The sequence below is a fragment of the Oncorhynchus masou genome, chromosome 18 (assembly GCF_036934945.1).
Source record: "Oncorhynchus masou masou isolate Uvic2021 chromosome 18, UVic_Omas_1.1, whole genome shotgun sequence".
Classification (NCBI taxonomy): Eukaryota; Metazoa; Chordata; class Actinopteri; order Salmoniformes; family Salmonidae; genus Oncorhynchus; species Oncorhynchus masou.
The window spans coordinates 24,943,016-24,961,404 of NC_088229.1; the positions used below are offsets into that span (position 1 = coordinate 24,943,016).

General features: G+C 48.4%; 1 protein-coding gene across 3 annotated transcripts in view; it reads right to left on the minus strand.

Moving 5' to 3' along the window:
• The window catches only part of LOC135504285 (signal peptide, CUB and EGF-like domain-containing protein 3), a 141,261-nt gene that overhangs the window by 85,632 nt on the left and 37,240 nt on the right, over nucleotides 1-18,389 (minus strand). For all 3 annotated transcript variants that reach the window (XM_064922695.1, XM_064922696.1, XM_064922694.1), the window contains exons 2-3: nucleotides 13,544-13,666; nucleotides 7,953-8,078 (exon numbers count right to left, since the gene is read on the minus strand). In XM_064922695.1, the coding sequence (XP_064778767.1) occupies nucleotides 7,953-8,078; nucleotides 13,544-13,666 (249 nt within the window). The remainder of the gene's footprint in view (nucleotides 1-7,952; nucleotides 8,079-13,543; nucleotides 13,667-18,389) is intronic.

The window sequence follows — 18,389 nt, forward strand, 5'->3', positions numbered from 1 at the left end:
TAGAACGTGTGACAGAGGGCAACAGGAGAGGAGGGCTAGGCCCGTGTGACTGAGGTTAACAGGAGAGGAGGGCTAGGCCTGTGTGACAGAGGGCAACAGGAGAGGAGAGGAGGGGCCAGGGCCATGTGACAGAGGGCAACAGGAGAGGAGAGGAGGGACCACGGCAGTGTGAGAGAGGGCAACAGGAGAGGAGAGGAGGGCTAGGCCGTGTGACAGAGGGCAACAGGAGAGGAGGGCTAGGCCCGTGTGACAGAGGGCAACAGGAGAGGAGGGGCCAGGGCCATGTGACAGAGGGCAACAGGAGAGGAGAGGAGGGGCCAGGGCCATGTGACAGAGGGCAACAGGAGAGGAGAGGAGGGACCACGGCAGTGTGAGAGAGGGCAACAGGAGAGGAGAGGAGGGCTAGGCCCGTGTGACAGAGGGCAACAGGAGAGGAGAGGAGGGGCCAGGGCCATGTGACAGAGGGCAACAGGAGAGGAGAGGAGTGGCCAGGGCCGTGTGACAGAGGGCAACAGGAGAGGAGAGGAGGGGCCAGGGCCGTGTGACAGAGGGCAACAGGAGAGGAGAGGAGGGCTAGGCCCGTGTGACAGAGGGCAACAGGAGAGGAGGGCTAGGGCCGTGTGACAGAGGGCAACAGGAGAGGAGAGGAGGGACCACGGCAGTGTGAGAGAGGGCAACAGGAAAGGAGAGGAGGGCTAGGCCCGTGTGACAGAGGGCAACAGGAGAGGAGAGGAGGGACCACGGCAGTGTGAGAGAGGGCAACAGGAGAGGAGAGGAGGGCTAGGCCCGTGTGACAGAGGGCAACAGGAGAGGAGAGGAGGGACCACGGCAGTGTGAGAGAGGGCAACAGGAGAGGAGAGAAGGGACCACGGCAGTGTGAGAGAGGGCAACAGGAGAGGAGAGGAGGGCTAGGCCCGTGTGACAGAGGGCAACAGGAGAGGAGAGGAGGGACCACGGCAGTGTGAGAGAGGGCAACAGGAAAGGAGAGGAGGGCTAGGCCGTGTGACAGAGGGCAACAGGAGAGGAGAGGAGGGACCACGGCAGTGTGAGAGAGGGCAACAGGAGAGGAGAGGAGGGCTAGGCCCGTGTGACAGAGGGCAACAGGAGAGGAGAGGAGGGACCACGGCAGTGTGAGAGAGGGCAACAGGAGAGGAGAGGAGGGCTAGGCCCGTGTGACAGAGGGCAACAGGAGAGGAGGGCTAGGCCCGTGTAACAGAGGGCAACAGGAGAGGAGAGGAGAGGAGGGCTAGGCCCGTGTGACAGAGGGCAACAGGAGAGGAGAGGAGGGACCACGGCAGTGTGACAGAAGGGCAACAGGAGAGGAGAGGAGGGGCCAGGGCCGTGTGACAGAGGGCAACAGGAGAGGAGAGGAGGGGCCAGGGCCGTGTGACAGAGGGCAACAGGAGAGGAGAGGAGGGGCCAGAGCCGTGTCACAGAGGGCAACAGGAGAGGAGAGGAGGGGCCAGGGCCATGTGACAGAGGGCAACAGGAGAGGAGAGGAGTGGCCAGGGCCGTGTGACAGAGGGCAACAGGAGAGGAGAGGAGGGGCCAGGGCCGTGTGACAGAGGGCAACAGGAGAGGAGAGGAGGGACCATGGCAGTGTGAGAGAGGGCAACAGGAGATGAGAGGAGGGCTAGGCAGTGTGACAGAGGGCAACAGGAGAGGAGGGCTAGGCCCGTGTGACAGAGGGCAACAGGAGAGGAGAGGAGGGGCCAGGGCCATGTGACAGAGGGCAACAGGAGAGGAGTGGAGGGCTAGGCCGTGTGACAGAGGACAACAGGAGAGGAGGGCTAGGCCCGTGTGACAGAGGGCAACAGGAGAGGAGGGCTAGGCCAGTGTGACAGAGGGCAACAGGAGAGGAGAGGAGTTACCACGGCAGTGTGAGAGAGGGCAACAGGAGAGGAGAGAAGGGCTTGGCCCGTGTGACAGAGGGCAACAGGAGAGGAGAGGAGGGACCACGGCAGTATGAGAGAGGGCAACAGGAGAGGAGAGGAGCGACCACGGCAGTGTGAGAGAGGGCAACAGGAGAGGAGAGGAAGGTTAGGCCCGTGTGACAGAGGGCAACAGGAGAGGAGGGCTAGGCCCGTGTGACAGAGGGCAACAGGAGAGGAGAGGAGGGGCCAGGGCCATGTGACAGAGGGCAACAGGAGAGGAGAGGAGGGGCCAGGGCCATGTGACAGAGGGCAACAGGAGAGGAGAGGAGTGGCCAGGGCCGTGTGACAGAGGGCAACAGGAGAGGAGAGGAGGGGCCAGGGCCGTGTGACAGAGGGCAACAGGAGAGGAGAGGAGGGCTAGGCCCGTGTGACAGATGGCAACAGGAGAGGAGGGCTAGGCCCGTGTGACAGAGGGCAACAGGAGAGGAGAGGAGGGACCACGGCAGTGTGAGAGAGGGCAACAGGAGAGGAGAGGAGGGCTAGGCCCGTGTGACAGAGGGCAACAGGAGAGGAGAGGAGGGACCACGGCAGTGTGAGATGAGAGAGGGCAACAGGAGAGGAGAGGAGGGACCACGGCAGTGTGAGAGAGGGCAACAGGAGAGGAGGGCTAGGCCCGAGTGACAGAGGGCAACAGGAGAGGAGAGGAGGGACCACGGCAGTATGAGAGAGGGCAACAGGAGAGTAGAGGAGGGCTAGGCCCGTGTGACAGAGGGCAACAGGAGAGGAGAGGAGGGACCACAGCAGTGTGAGAGAGGGCAACAGGAGAGGAGAGGAGAGGATAGGGCCATCTGACAGAGGGCAACAGGAGAGGAGGGGCTAGGGCCATCTGACAGAGGGCAACAGGAGAGGAGAGGAGGGCTAGGGCCATCTGACAGAGGGCAACAAGAGAGGAGAGGAGGGGCCAGGGCCATGTGACAGAGGGCAACAGGAGAGGAGAGGAGGGGCCAGGGCCATGTGACAGAGGGCAACAGGAGAGGAGAGGAGGGGCTAGGGCCATCTGACAGAGGGCAACAGGAGAGGAGAGGAGGGGCTAGGGCCATCTGACAGAGGGCAACAGGAGAGGAGGGGCTAGGGCCGTGTGACAGAGGGCAACAGGAGAGGAGAGGAGGGGCCAGGGCCATGTGACAGAGGGCAACAGGAGAGGAGAGGAGGCCTAGGCCCGTGTGACAGAGGGCAACAGTAGAGGAGAGGAGGGACCACAGCAGTGTGAGAGAGGGCAACAGGAGAGGAGAGGAGGGCTAGGCCCGTGTGACAGAGGGCAACAGGAGAGGAGAGGAGGGACCACGGCAGTGTGAGAGAGGGCAACAGGAGAGGAGAGGAGGGCTTGGCCCGTGTGACAGAGGGCAACAGGAGAGGAGAGGAGGGACCACGGCAGTGTGAGAGAGGGCAACAGGAGAGGAGAGGAGCGACCACGGCAGTGTGAGAGAGGGCAACAGGAGAGGAGAGGAGGGCTAGGCCCGTGTGACAGAGGGCAACAGGAGAGGAGGGCTAGGCCCGTGTGACAGAGGGCAACAGGAGAGGAGAGGAGGGGCCAGGGCCATGTGACAGAGGGAAACGGGAGAGGAGAGGAGGGGCTAGAGCCGTGTGACAGAGGGCAACAGGAGAGGAGAGGAGGGCTAGGCCCGTGTGACAGAGGGCAACAGGAGAGGAGAGGAGGGACCACGGCAGTATGAGAGAGGGCAACAGGAGAGGAGAGGAGGGCTAGGCCCGTGTGACAGAGGGCAACAGGAGAGGAGAGGAGGGACCACGGCAGTGTGAGAGAGGGCAACAGGAGAGTAGAGTAGGGCTAGGCCCGTGTGACAGAGGGCAACAGGAGAGGAGAGGAGGGACCACGGCAGTTTGAGAGAGGGCAACAGGAGAGGAGAGGAGGGACCACGGCAGTGTGACAGAGGGCAACAGGAGAGGAGAGGAGGGGCCAGGGCCATGTGACAGAGGGCAACAGGAGAGGAGAGGAGGGGCCAGGGCCATGTGACAGAGGGCAACAGGAGAGGAGAGGAGGGGCTAGGGCCATCTGATAGAGGGCAACAGGAGAGGAGAGGAGGGGCTAGGGCCATCTGACAGAGGGCAACAGGAGAGGAGAGGAGGGGCTAGGGCCGTGTGACAGAGGGCAACAGGAGAGTAGAGGAGGGCTAGGCCCGTGTGACATAGGGCAACAGGAGAGGGAGGAGGGACCACGGCAGTGTGAGAGAGGGCAACAAGAGAGGAGAGGGGAGGAGAGGTGAGGAGAGGAGAGGAGAGGAGAGGAGAGGAGAGGAAAGGAAAGGAGAAGAGAGGAGAGGAAGTGCCAGGGCCACGGCCATGTGAGAGGGGGCAACAGGAGAGTAGAGGAGTGAGGGAATCAAAGCCATTCCAAGCATGTGAATCATCAACCTCAGGTGTTAAACAGTCAATTTTTCTGTTGGAAGAGCGAAAGGGACCTGGCTCTATGTGAACTTAGGAGGATCAGTTCAGGTGAATCACTCACTGATTAAAGTGATACATCTGTCCTGTCTTGTCCAGGTGTCAGTCTGTTCTCCAACCCACTAGCCAGAGCCTCAATTAGGTCTGATCTCCTTTGGGCACCAGCTGCACAGCCACTCCAGTTACAGGCCAGTAGAAGTAATCTTATTGAAGGGGTCTGAAAGCACTTAAACCTGTAGGAAATTGAGAGGTAACATGAAACCCCCACCAATGCTTCTTCCTCCCCTGTTTCTGTGGTAAGGATGAATCTCTTAGCATTCTGGAGGTTTTCTTTCCAAATCTTCCAAACTCTCATCCAGCCCACAGGCCAGGGTAATTGCCGAGAAATAATAGGTGGCGCTCGGAGACGGGAAACCTTTTCAGCACCATAAAATGCCTTCCCCACTCAAAGTAGTTCAGCGCTAATTACATGCTGTACATTTGTTAATCGTTGAATGCGTGGAAAATAAGTTACATCTGTTTCATTGAACATGTTATTGCACTGTCTCTATGGGAGGTCAAACGATTCAAATGATTCAATGATGGTTCATCCACTTGTTATTTACATCTGTGGGGGGACTAACTACGGCTTAATACCAGTGACACCATGTGTCATGCAGAAGGACAAGGACTAATGTTATACATCTACATCCATGAAAACCTGCAGAGACCTGGGAGGGAGTGAGAGGAAACAGAAACAGCAGGGTCAGTTGGATGATTTCTTTGCCTGCTGGCCAACAGGTCATCTGTGAAGAACACTGAAGTAGAACCATGGCAGGGATATTTATAGGATGATACACACGCAACAAATCATCCTCACATGAACACACACACACAAACAAACAATTGACTAGAGAACTATGTGTGTGTGTGAGTATGTGCAAGGGTGCGTACATCTCTGTGTACGTGATTGCGTGCGTGTTTGTGTTTGTCTGTGCGCGTGTTTGCCTGCACGTAAAACAATTGCATGGATGATAAGACAGAGGGAAATATATCAAAGGGATTGATGGAAGCTTGGCCTGAAGAGGCAGCAGGCTTACAACCGCAGATACTCCAGTTACACACCTGCATGCAAGGGAGGAGCTCATCCACAGCATAGCAAATGATCCACACACAAATAAATAGGCCATGATAAATTACTTGGAAAATAACCCTGCTTCAGACTGTACACTTGTTTTGAGTTAGGAGAGAGAGAGAGAGAGAGAGAGAGAGAGAGAGAGAGAAAGAGAGAGAGAGAGAGAGAGAGAGAGAGAGAGAGAGAGAGAGAGAGAGAAGAGAGAGAGAGAGAGAGAGAGAGAGAGAGAGAGAGAGAGGAAAAAGAGTGAAAGACACTGCTACTTTCAGTTCTTTAAGGGCATGAGAAACATACATGAGTGGTTGTTGACTTTTAACGCCCACAGCGGGTATGCGATGTTGATAAGTAAAGTTGTAGGTTAAGTGCTGATAAATAGTTGATCTACTGTTCATGTTAGCATGCTAGGAAGAATACACTGATTTAATTCACCACCAACCCATAATCACTCTATCCTGCACCAATTAAGCATTTTGTAAACTGACAATAATACAGAGAGACAATGATTTACAGAGAAGAGAGAGAGAGACATCTGTCAACACATAACCTGTCTATGACAGATTAGAGTAGTTATTCTCATTCATGGTCAACACACAGCAACAAACAACATAAAAGTTTCAAATGTTTCATGATGAGGTTCAAATCAATGTTTCTGTCTGAGGAGACGCCAGGTTTGGCTTGAGGTTTTGGAGCAGGGAGAGGGAGCCTGTGGGAGAGGGAAAGGAGGGAGAGGGGAGATGGTAGAGGGAGGGAGGGAGTGTAAAGGGAGTGGGAGACTGTGGAGAGAGGGAGAGAAGAATAGTGGGGGAGAGGGAAAGGGAGGGTGGCTATGTTTAGCACCTGAGAAGAATGAGTTTCCCTTAATTCTGTAACCTGTTAAGTTAAAGGTGTGCTCCATGGGGCTGATATGAATGGCACACTGTTGTAGTACTACCCTGACCTGTTGAAAAAACAGGAGGCTTAATTCGCATGTGGAAAAAACAAGTTGTGAGAGAAAAGTCTACCTGCTATGTGGGACCAGGAAACCAGAAGTGAACTACAGTAGTAGAACAGATTTCTATAACTAACCCAAGATAGACCCGAACCTGTCTTTTGAATGTGAGCAAATTATTCATAGTGGGCAGAACGAGCAAGAAAGTGGGCAGAGTCAAACACAAGCTAGTGAGATCCGATTGGCTTGTTCTAGCATATTTGCACATTTCCATTAGGTAATGCCTACCCTGTGAAGTGCGTGTGTGCAACAACTAAATTGGCCCTTGCTCTCCTACTCAAACGATGGAAATGGGTAAAGTCTACTAAAAGAAATCCACTCTGTTTATTACAGAGTCTAGTTTGGAAATAGAAAACTCTATGGAGATCAAATGTTTTATTGATGAGAAATTTTGCAGAATGCTGACCAAAATCCATCTTGCTCCTTCTTCTCCCACCGTCGGTCACATGGCTTCCTCTCATCACCATATTTGGGAGTGACTGGAAACGCCAACCGGATGCTTCACATTTATACATCTGGTGAAATATCTGTCTCATTGTTCTATCTGTGGTAGTGGTCTAAATGTCACACATTAGCCATGACAAATAAATCATCCCAGCCTCAAAGCCCTTTTTTCAGGTATGATAGACATCCAGTCTGGAAGATACATTCATGCAACAACATGAATTATGTCAAGTTCAATATTTAAGACTTGCACATGTACCGTTGAAAGGAAACCAAGCATTTCCTACTCAGGGACCTTATGTGTGCAAAAATATAAACGCGATATGCAACAGTTTCAAAGATTTTACTGAGTTACAGTTCAGAGAAGGAAAACAGTCATTTGAAATAAATAAATTAGGCCCTAATCTATGGATTTCACGTGACTGGGCAGGGGCGCAGCCCTGGTTGGGCCCCATTTCTTAGATGATCCCGCAGATGTAGAAGCCAGATGTGGAAGTCCTGGGCTGTCGTGGTTACACGTGGTCTGTGGGTTGTGAGGCTGGTTGGACATAATGCCAAATTCTCTAAAACGACGTTGGAGGTGGCTTATGGTAGAGAACTTAACATTCAATATTCTGGCAACAGCTCTGGTGGACATTCCTGCAGTCAGCATGCCAATTGCATGCTCCCTCAAAAATTGAAACATCTGTAGCATTGTGGTGTGTGACAAAACTGTACATTTTAGAGTGGCCTTTTATTGTCCTCAGCACAAGTTGCACCTGGGTAATGATGATGCTGTTTAATCAGCTTGTTGATATGCCACATCTGTCAGTTGGATGGATTATCTTGGCAAAGGATAAATGCTCACTAACAGGGATGTAAACAAATTAGTGGACAAAATATGAGAGAAATAAGCTTTTTTGTGCATATGGAACATTTCTGGGATCTTTTATCCAATATTTACATGTTGCGTTTATATATTTGTTCAGTATAGTTCTCTCCTTGAGCTATCCAGCAAAATGACTGTAAGGACACAAGGTCATACATCTTTTCATCAGCAAACACACACCAGGAAACACTCACACACACTCACCAAGGCAGTTGTGTCCGTCGTGTGCCAGCCGGAAGCCGTCATAGCATGTGCACCTGTAGTTCCCCGGGATGTTGATGCAGTCATGGACACAGCCACCGTTGTACTCACTCGCACACTCGTCTAAATCTGCAGGGAGGAAGAGACATAAGGACGGGTTATGAAATGGATAAAGGGTATGGGTCAGGACTAGGACCAGTTTAGGGCCAACAATCTGGGTGGTTCAGCTCCTCTTTGCAGCTGACGGATACAGTTGCCTCAGTGCTTGATTTGACTTGACAGCAATGGGCTGAGCCTGGACCAGTGCACTCTCCCTCTAACTCCCAGAGCTGCCTGCCACCACAACGCTCTGCTGCTCCATCTCATGATGTCACACAGGAGACACTAATGCCAGTCTCACTCTCATCTACCCCAGGCTAAGAGCATCTCATCCCCTCGATGAGTGGAGGCTTCCTCCCTCTTGTTCACAACACTGTCATTTCTCAAGATCAAAATGATTCTATCCACCCAACTCCATTGTTCAGACTGTTACAGACCAATTTGACTCATAAATGCAGCACCATCAAATTCCTATCAAACAGGTGGATTTACTCAACGGGCAATACCAGTGAGATAAAAACGAAATCATGTTCTAGGGGTGAAAAGAAAGAGAGATCAAGAGAGCGAAAGAGAGAGTGAAAGAGAAAGAGAGAGGTCTCTGTGATGACTTGGACAGGGGACTTTGCTAAGAGGCACTGAGGCATGATGCAGCTGCAGTGGTTCCCCTGCTGATGGACTAGACTATATTGAGTGGATAGAATGGTTCTGAACCAGCCTGTCATGTTTCCTGTTCCCTGCTCTCCCTGACAACCTCCCTGGCATCTTGAGACAGAGGGTGTGCCCTGCCAAGGTGTGTTTGCCAGCCTCATGTCTGCCAGCCTGCCAATAGGAGTCTCAGTGCAGCACGTCACCTGAGACCACTCTAAGGACCAAAGTTCCCTCCACACACCATGAGTCAGGCCCCATCAGCAAGTAACATATCTAGAACTAGCACATGAATATGTATTATTCTCCTCTCTCCCTGGTTTGCTTTAATTATCTCCTCTCTCAGCAGAACCTATAGTAGCAGGGTAAAAATACTGTTCCTGTGCTTAACAGTCGGTGAATGCTTCCATTTGTTAATGGTATTCTAATGTTGAAAACAGAAGGCTCAACATTGGTGTTATTGCATGATTAAACATGCAGAGAAACAGGCAAAAATATGCAGTATACAATCCAGTATATATGCAAGCATTATCTACAGGGCGCTTTGGGGTGTGTGTGTGTGTGTGTGTGTGTGTGTGTGTGTGTGTGTGTGTGTGTGTGTGTGTGTGTGTGTGTGTGTGTGAGAGAGAGAGAGAGAGAGAGAGGGACAAAAGGAGTATCTGGTGTGTGTAACGTCTGCTTCCAACTCACACCCGCAGGCACGTAGATCCCCTGAACGCAGCTGACTTTGCAGCCCACTTTCCAGCACACACTCACAAAAACCTAGATCCCCTGAATACAGCTCACTCTCCAGATCCGAATCACCAGAATTCTAATCACCTGTTCACACACCTGTATGTCATTTTCACACACTATTTAGTTCTGTTCTTTGCACCCTATCACTGTGAGGTATTGTTTGCTTTGTGACACGTCTTTCGGAGCGCTGGGGTTCCCTGTGATTTACTCCTCCCATGTATGATCATTTTTGCCTGCCTCACGACGCCTTTTGCCTATTCCCTGCCTGTACTTTAGGCTATCGGGTTTCCTGTTATCTACCTATTGCCTGATCTCTTGGACTACATTACTAGCCTTTCCCCTGCCTGTACTGTTGCCTAATTGGACCCCCTGTGCATGACCTTCTGCCTGCCCCTGGACACAGCTACCTGCCTCTTCCTGTGGTCCTTTGCAATAAATACCTGCTGCGCCCTGCGCTTGAAACCAGCTCTTTTTCCCCCAAATCAAATCAAATCAAATTTGATTTGTCACATACACATGCTTGTGCTTCTAGTTCCGACAATGCAGTAATAACCAACAAGTAATCTAACTAACAATTCCTAAACTACTGTCTTATACACAGTGTAAGGGGATAAAGAATATGTACATAAGGATATATGAATGAGTGATGGTACAGAGCAGCATAGGCAAGATACAGTAGATGGTATCGAGTACAGTATATACATATGAGATGAGTATGTAAACAAAGTGGCATAGTTAAAGTGGCTAGTGATACATGTATTACATAAGGATGCAGTCGATGATATAGAGTACAGTATATACGTATGCATATGAGATGAATAATGTAGGGTAAGTAACATTATATAAGGTAGCATTGTTTAAAGTGGCTAGTGATATATTTACATCATTTCCCATCAATTCCCATTATTAAAGTGGCTGGAGTTGAGTCAGTGTCAGTGTGTTGGCAGCAGCCACTCAATGTTAGTGGTGGCTGTTTAACAGTCTGATGGCCTTGAGATAGAAGCTGTTTTTTAGTCTCTCGGTCCCAGCTTTGATGCACCTGTACTGACCTCGCCTTCTGGATGATAGCGGGGTGAACAGGCAGTGGCTCGGGTGGTTGATGTCCTTGATGATCTTTATGGCCTTCCTGTAACATCGGGTGGTGTAGGTGTCCTGGAGGGCAGGTAGTTTGCCCCCGGTGATGCATTGTGCAGACCTCACTACCCTCTGGAGAGCCTTACGGCTGAGGGCGGAGCAGTTGCCGTACCAGGCGGTGATACAGCCCGCCAGGATGCTCTCGATTGTGCATCTGTAGAAGTTTGTGAGTGCTTTTGGTGACAAGCCAAATTTTTTCAGCCTCCTGAGGTTGAAGAGGCGCTGCTGCGCCTTCTTCACGATGCTGTCTGTGTGAGTGGACCAATTCAGTTTGTCTGTGATGTGTATGCCAAGGAACTTAAAACTGTCTACTCTCTCCACTACTGTTCCATCGATGTGGATAGGGGGGTGTTCCCTCTGCTGTTTCCTGAAGTCCACAATCATCTCCTTAGTTTTGTTGACGTTGAGTGTGAGGTTATTTTCCTGACACCACACTCCGAGGGCCCTCACCTCCTCCCTGTAGGCCGTCTCGTCGTTGTTGGTAATCAAGCCTACCACTGTTGTGTCGTCCGCAAACTTGATGATTGAGTTGGAGGCGTGCGTGGCCACGCAGTCGTGGGTGAACAGGGAGTACAGGAGAGGGCTCAGAACGCACCCTTGTGGGGCCCCAGTGTTGAGGATCAGCGGGGAGGAGATGTTGCTACCTACCCTCACCACCTGGGGGCGGCCCGTCAGGAAGTCCAGTACCCAGTTGCACAGGGCTGGGTCGAGACCCAGGGTCTCGAGCTTGATGACGAGCTTGGAGGGTACTATCGTGTTGAATGCCGAGCTGTAGTCGATGAACAGCATTCTCACATAGGTATTCCTCTTGTCCAGATGGGTTAGGGCAGTGTGCAGTGTGGTTGAGATTGCATCGTCTGTGGACCTATTTGAGCAGTAAGCAAATTGGAGTGGGTCTAGGGTGTCAGGTAGGGTGGAGGTGATATGGTCCTTGACTAGTCTCTCAAAGCACTTCATGATGACGGAAGTGAGTGCTACGGGGCGGTAGTCATTTAGCTCAGTTACCTTAGCTTTCTTGGGAACAGGAACAATGGTGTCTCTCTGGAGTGATGAATCACGCTTCACCATCTGGCATCCGATGTACAAATCTAGGTTTGGCGTATGTCAGGAGAATGCTACCTGCCCAAATGCATAGTGCCAACTGTAAAGCTTGGTGGAGGAGGAATAATGGTCTGGGGCTGTTTTTCATGGTTCAGGCTGGGCCTCTTAGTTCCAGTGAAGGGAATTCTAGATGATTCTAGATGATTCTGTGCTTACAACTTTCTGGCAACAGTTTGGGGAAGGCCCTTTCCTGTTTCAGCATGACAATGCCCCCGTGCACAAAGCGAGATCCATACAGAAATGGTTTGTTGAGATCAGTGTGGAAGAACTTGACTGGCCTGCACAGAGCCTTGACCTCAACCCCATCGAACACCTTTGGGATGAATTGGAACACCGACTGTCAGGCCTAATCGCTTAGGCATGTAGTGTATACTACCAGTAATCCTCTAGTGTGTACAGTTTCAGAATGAACTGAAATGCAACACAGGGACAGTATATTTGAACAGCTATCCTAATATCTCAATTTCCACACTTCTTAACCCACAAGCATGAGGCCTACACGTCAAATGTTATGATAGCAAAGGCTGTAATTCTAGCTCAGCATATTCAACCCATTGGCCCATGCTTTGCCAGGGTTTAAGGTGTTTGTTTCAGGAACACCATATCAACACCACTACAGTATCGCATCTACTGCCCCACTTGCGCAGCTTTTGAATGCAGTTGAAACCTACACTGGTTAAAGGTTAAATTGTAGAACTGGTTAAAAAAATTTTTTTTTTTACCCTTTTACAGAAAATATCAGGTTTTTATTTGATTAAAGTGTACTTTGAATTAGGTAATAAAAATGAAGGAGAAACAAAATGCAGAGTCACTGCATTCGTTAACAGTAGACGAATAATCACAGTCATTGATACAGAAATGAAAACTAATGATTGGCAAAGAGATTAAATTCAAATGAAAAAATAAAACCAAATCACGATCATACATTTGATTTCAGGCCACACTCCTCCTGTCCTTAGTATAAACCAGGTAAAGTCAATAACAACTCAGTGTGTAGAAACCAGGACAGGACCAACAGCCTTGTACTGTACTGTACTGCACTACCTTCTACCTTCTATGATTATAAATAGAATTATTAACCCCAGTCAATCCAAGAGAGGAAGGCAGCTCATGGCCAACTACACTGATACTGATGGTTTTAATGGGCCTGGAGGAGTCTATACAGATGTGCTATTGAAGAGAGAGAGACACAGACTGTCAGAAATCAGCTCTCTACTCTGTCATCACCTTAGACTTTCAAATGGGCACTTTTTTATTTTCCTTTTTACGTTAAATTCAAAAGCAAACCTTATAACCTGAAGGAAAAGAGCAATGACAAACACAGTCAAATAAATTAAAGAATTATAATAGCAATGGGGGAAAAATGACATTGTGATTTGGTCCTGCAGTAATACTAATAAAAATGAAGGTTAAATAGCGGTCCAGAGGCTTTGAACGCTCCCTGCTAAAAAAACAGGGTTGTGTCTGACAGACTAGAGTCACAAGAAGCCCTGGGCTGTGGAAATATCTCTGACCAATTGGCAGGCAGAGGCCTCTGGCTGCTGTTTCATCCGCTATCTTAATTCTATTCTCTAAAATGTGTAGGAAATGTACTGCTTCATTTAATATTTGACACGAAAGAGCAGTTGGCTGCACCTGTCGTTTTCTCTCTCTCCTTTCTACACAGCATCTCTATCCTCTCTCTCAGGTCTGAGATTTAAAGCCTATGAGAAATGTAAAGCATTATGTGTGTGTTTGTGTGTGTGTGTGTGTGTGTGTGTGTGTGTGTGTGTGTGTGTGTGTGTGTGTGTGTGTGTGTGTGTGTGTGTGTGTGTGTGTGTGTGTGTGTGTGTGTGTGTGTGTGTGTGTGTGCGCGCATGGGTGCGTCTCTGACACCTTACCTTCACAGTGCTTGCCATCCCCCTTGTAGCCCGACTTGCAGATGCATTTGTATGACTTGAGTGTATTCTGGCAGATGGCATCGGTGCTGCAGTTGTCAATTTGCTCTGCACACTCATCCACATCTGACAGACAGGGAGAGATGGAGGGAACAGTGAGGTCTAAGGACAATAACAACTAACAATGTTTACTACCCCCAGGGGGCTAATGTACAGTAGGGGATGAGGGTCAATCATCCATCTGACAAGATATTCACCATATGGAATGTTCACTGTGGATACACAACCTCTGTAAAGTACCTGGTCAGACAGACAGGCCTCCACAAGAATACAAGCAGTCACACTTGATAAAGACAAAACAATTCAGTTCAGTAAACCCTGCTACACTGTGGTATGTTTGACAGCTTAATAGTTCTCCGAAACCATGGTACAAATAAACAGCTCATTCAGGCGTTTTTGAAGAACCGATTGCTTCATAACAATAAATAAGTAGTTGAGTAATTATTATAATGCGTAAATAAACAGTCTATCATTGATTGACCTGTGATGAACCTCTGTTTCACTGGCTGCTGACTTGGACAATCTGTTCCTCTGATACATGGGTCAGGAAATTGAGTAAGAAGCCAATGCTTTCATTGGGAGAATAGGATAGATAGCCCTCTGCCATGGTAATGGACCAGAGTTAGAGGGAACAGTCTATAAATATATAATCAGGTATGTGATCAGGAAATAATATAGACTCAAGACAAATAGGATATTAGTTTGAGATCACTTTAAATACTTTATGAATAGAGGAGGATGTAAAAATCCCAACACTTGATCATATATTATCATAAAAGATCACGCACATAGATATGGGAAATTATGGGTTTAATTAAAAGAGGTAACTGGGGAGTGAAGTGGGGCGGAGTGGGCTCTATGGTGCCCTCCTCCCTAATCCCACCTGATCCCGGTTAGAGAGCCCAGGTGTTTGGGATTACCCCCCCCCCCCCTCTTCACAGGGTGGAAAAAGCTTAACAAAGTTTACACAGCTTCCAATATCGACCCTTATCACAAATCTTCTCTCTGCTGGGGCCCCGAGGACTGATCCCAGGGGAACACTGGCTGAAATCTGAGCCCCGTTAGCTTAGCATCTACCCTGGGAGCCACAGACCATCAGTTCCACTGGCATGACCACAGAGGACAATGACATTAGAAAACACATGCTGTTCTACTCAGGGATAGAAACAGGCTGGATCTTTTCTACTCACTGATCATCCTTAAAGATGAATAGGACGACCACCATTTGGAAAGGTTCTGTGATAGTCAAGCAACATTCCACATAAAAACAGATTCATCTTTTAGTCAGGTGTAAGGATTATAAGGCTCTATGGTGATTAATATAAATTAACAACAAAAACTAAAGAATCTCACATTTCCACTTTACAATAATGCTCCGATCCGGGTCATCAATTCAACTAGATCATTAACTGTCTGGAGAAGGTGCACTTGGTTTTACTGCTAAATAATGCTTTGTTTTTATTAACACATTGTTCTAAAAATATATGTTGTTACATCTCAGACAAGATGCAATAGAACACTTTTCACAACAAGAAAAACTGTGGTATAATTTATGCGTTCAAAAATCATCCATTTAGGATTTGAGGCAACACACCTTGGAATTAATGAATATGCTGTATGAAAAGAGTGTCAGGCTATCTGTCAAAATATATCCTAATTGTGCATGCAGTCAGGCTTTAAAGTGATTCAGATGTAAGACTATTAGTGTAGCTCCAAGATGTGAATCTTTTTTTGAAGTATCATGCTTGATATGCAACTCTGAGCTGTTGACAATATAATATCCTGTATTACATAAACCACGAGTGAACTGTACGTATTTCCTAACAGACATACTAAATCAATAAAAAACTTCAAACAGACTTCATAAATCCATTATAAGGTCAATGTAGATGCTTCAGAAATCATGTATTAGCTAATGCAGTGCAGTTCCATTATGATCTATATGACCTGACTGTTCTCAACTTTCTATTTCTTCTGGTATCACCAATCTTGCAGAGATCAACCTCCTCAATCAGCAAACCTCCTGTATCAGCAGACCCAACCATCAGGGGCAACCACTTCACTCAAAACGCACAAGAGTGTGTGGGAAACTAATTTCTAAGCAAAGCCTACACAAACTAATCTGTTGTCTAGACTGGCTGAAGCTAAACTCAACATTTCAACCAGCACTGCCATACAGATATTATATTTCCACAAATCTGGACAACATTCAATTACACTGAACCTCCCTCCCCTTCACACTTAAGAACAGAGCAGAGCCAAGCTCAGTGTTTTTTTTAACCTTTTATTTTACTAGGCAAGTGAGTAAAGAACAAATTCTTATTTTCAATGACGGCCTAGGAACAGTGGGTTAACTGCCTGTTCAGGGGCAGAACGACACCTTGTACCTTGTCAGCTCGGGGATTCAAACTTGCAACCTTGCGGTTACTAGTCCAACACTCTAACCACTAGGCTACCCTGCTGTGCAAGGTCAAGGCTCTTCAACCTCAACATTTGTTCAATGCTCATAATATTATTCTACAATTAGATAGCATTGTATAGGAATGAGCTTCCAGTTTGATCCACCTCTATAACGCATACATTTCTGACTACCATGGAACAAGCACAACTCTGCTAGTGCTGTGTTCTTGAAGGCGACAGCAATTTGTGTCCCCCTAATTAGCTAAATGAGAGCGAGGGAAGTGGGTAATTATGCCAACACTTTGTGAGCTCATGAGCTGTCAGGTTAGATCAGGGAACAGAGTAATATATATGTTTTTATTCTACTTGAGTTCATATCTTGTTTACAGAAACGGTCATTTTGCAAATGACTCACAAATAACGGCAGTTAGTTAGTCACTCAAACTCCAGGAGTAATTCAATAACGTGGCACTTTGAGCAGAAATAGAATCTTAGCCATAAAAAAAGAAAAGGACACGTCAGATACATTTACATTTGACATTTTAGTAATTTAGCAGACGCTGTTATCCAGAGTGACTTACAATTAGTGCATTCATCTTAAGATTGCCAAATGAGACAACAACACATCACAATCATATCAAGTACATTTTCCCTCAACAAAGTATTTATCAGCAAAGTCAGTGTTAGTGGGAAAGAGATGTGCCTTGTTTCTTTTTTCAGGGGGGTTCAGGTAGGGTTTCAGACTTTTTTGAAAGATGGGCAAGGACTCGGGCAGGTGCAGGTGCTCAGGTTGGGAAGTAGGGTTTGAGCATAGCCTGAAGGTAAAGGGGGGTAGTTCTCCTTGCTGCTCCGTAGGAAAGCACAAGGGTCTTGAAAATGATGCAAACCTTGACCGAAAGTCAGTGGAGTGTGCGGAGGAGCAGGGTGACATGGGAGAACAAGGTTGAACACCAGGCGGGCTGCGGCCAACAGATAGTTGCAGTAGCCTAGACGGGAGATTTCAAGTGCCTGGATTAGGACCTGTGCCACTTCCTGTCTCAGTAAAGGTTGTACTCTACGGATGTTTTAGAGCATGAACTTGCAGGATCGAGTCAATGCTTTGATGTTTGCAGAGAATGACAGAGTGTTGTCCAGAGTCCCGCCAAGGTTCTTTGCAAGCAAGGTAAGGGCACACTGTGGAGTTGCACAAGGTCGGTATGAAGGTATGATAATCTGAATACTGCCCAAACCTAGTAGGGAGCAGGATCTCCTGGCGCCGACAGAGATGGCCGCCTCGCTTCGCGTTCCTAGGAAACTATGCAGGTTTTTTTTTTTTTTTACGTGTTATTTCTTACATTAGTACCCCAGGTCATCTTAGGTTTCATTATATACAGTCGAGAAGAACTACTGTATATAAGATCAGCGTCAACTCACCATCAGTACGACCAAGAATATGTTTTTCGCGACGCGGATCCTGTGTTCTGCCTTACAAACAGGACAACGGAATGGATCGCATGCAGCAACCCAAAAAAACGACTCCGAAAAAGAGGGAAATGTGGCGGTCTTCTGGTCAGACTACGGAGACGGGCACATCGTGCCCCACATCCTAGCATTCTTCTTGCCAATGTCCAGTCTCTTGACAACAAGGTTGATTAAATCCGAGCAAGGGTAGCATTCCAGAGGGACATCAGAGACTGTAATGTTCTGTGCTTCACGGAAACATGGCTCACTGGAGAGACGCTATCCGAAGCGGTGCAGCCAACGGGTTTCTCCACGCATCGCGCCGACAGAAACAAACACCTTTCTGGTAAGAAGAGGTGTGGGGGTGTATGCCTTATGGCTAACGAGGCATGGTGCGATGAAAGAAACATACAGGAACTCAAATCCTTCTGTTCACCTGATTTAGAATTCCTCACAATCAAATGTAGACCGCATTATCTACCAAGAGAATTCTCTTCGATTATAATCACAGCCGTATATATCCCCCCCCAAGCAGACACATCGATGGCTCTGAACGAACTTTATTTAACTCTTTGCAAACTGGAAACCATTTATCCAGAGGGTGCATTCATTATTGCAGGGGATTTTAACAAGGCTAATCTGAAAACAAAACTCCCTAAATTTTATCAGCATATCGATTGCGCAACCAGGGGCGGAAAAACCTTGGATCACTGTTACTCTAACTTCCGCGACGCATATAAGGCCCTGCCCCGCCCCCCTTTCGGAAAAGCTGACCACGACTCCATTTTGCTGATACCTGCCTACAGACAAAAGCTAAAAAAAGAAGCTCCCACGCTGAGGTCTGTCCAACGCTGGTCCGACCAAGCTGACTCCACACTCCAAGACTGCTTCCATCACGTGGACTGGGACATGTTTCGTATTGCGTCAGATAACAACATTGACGAATACG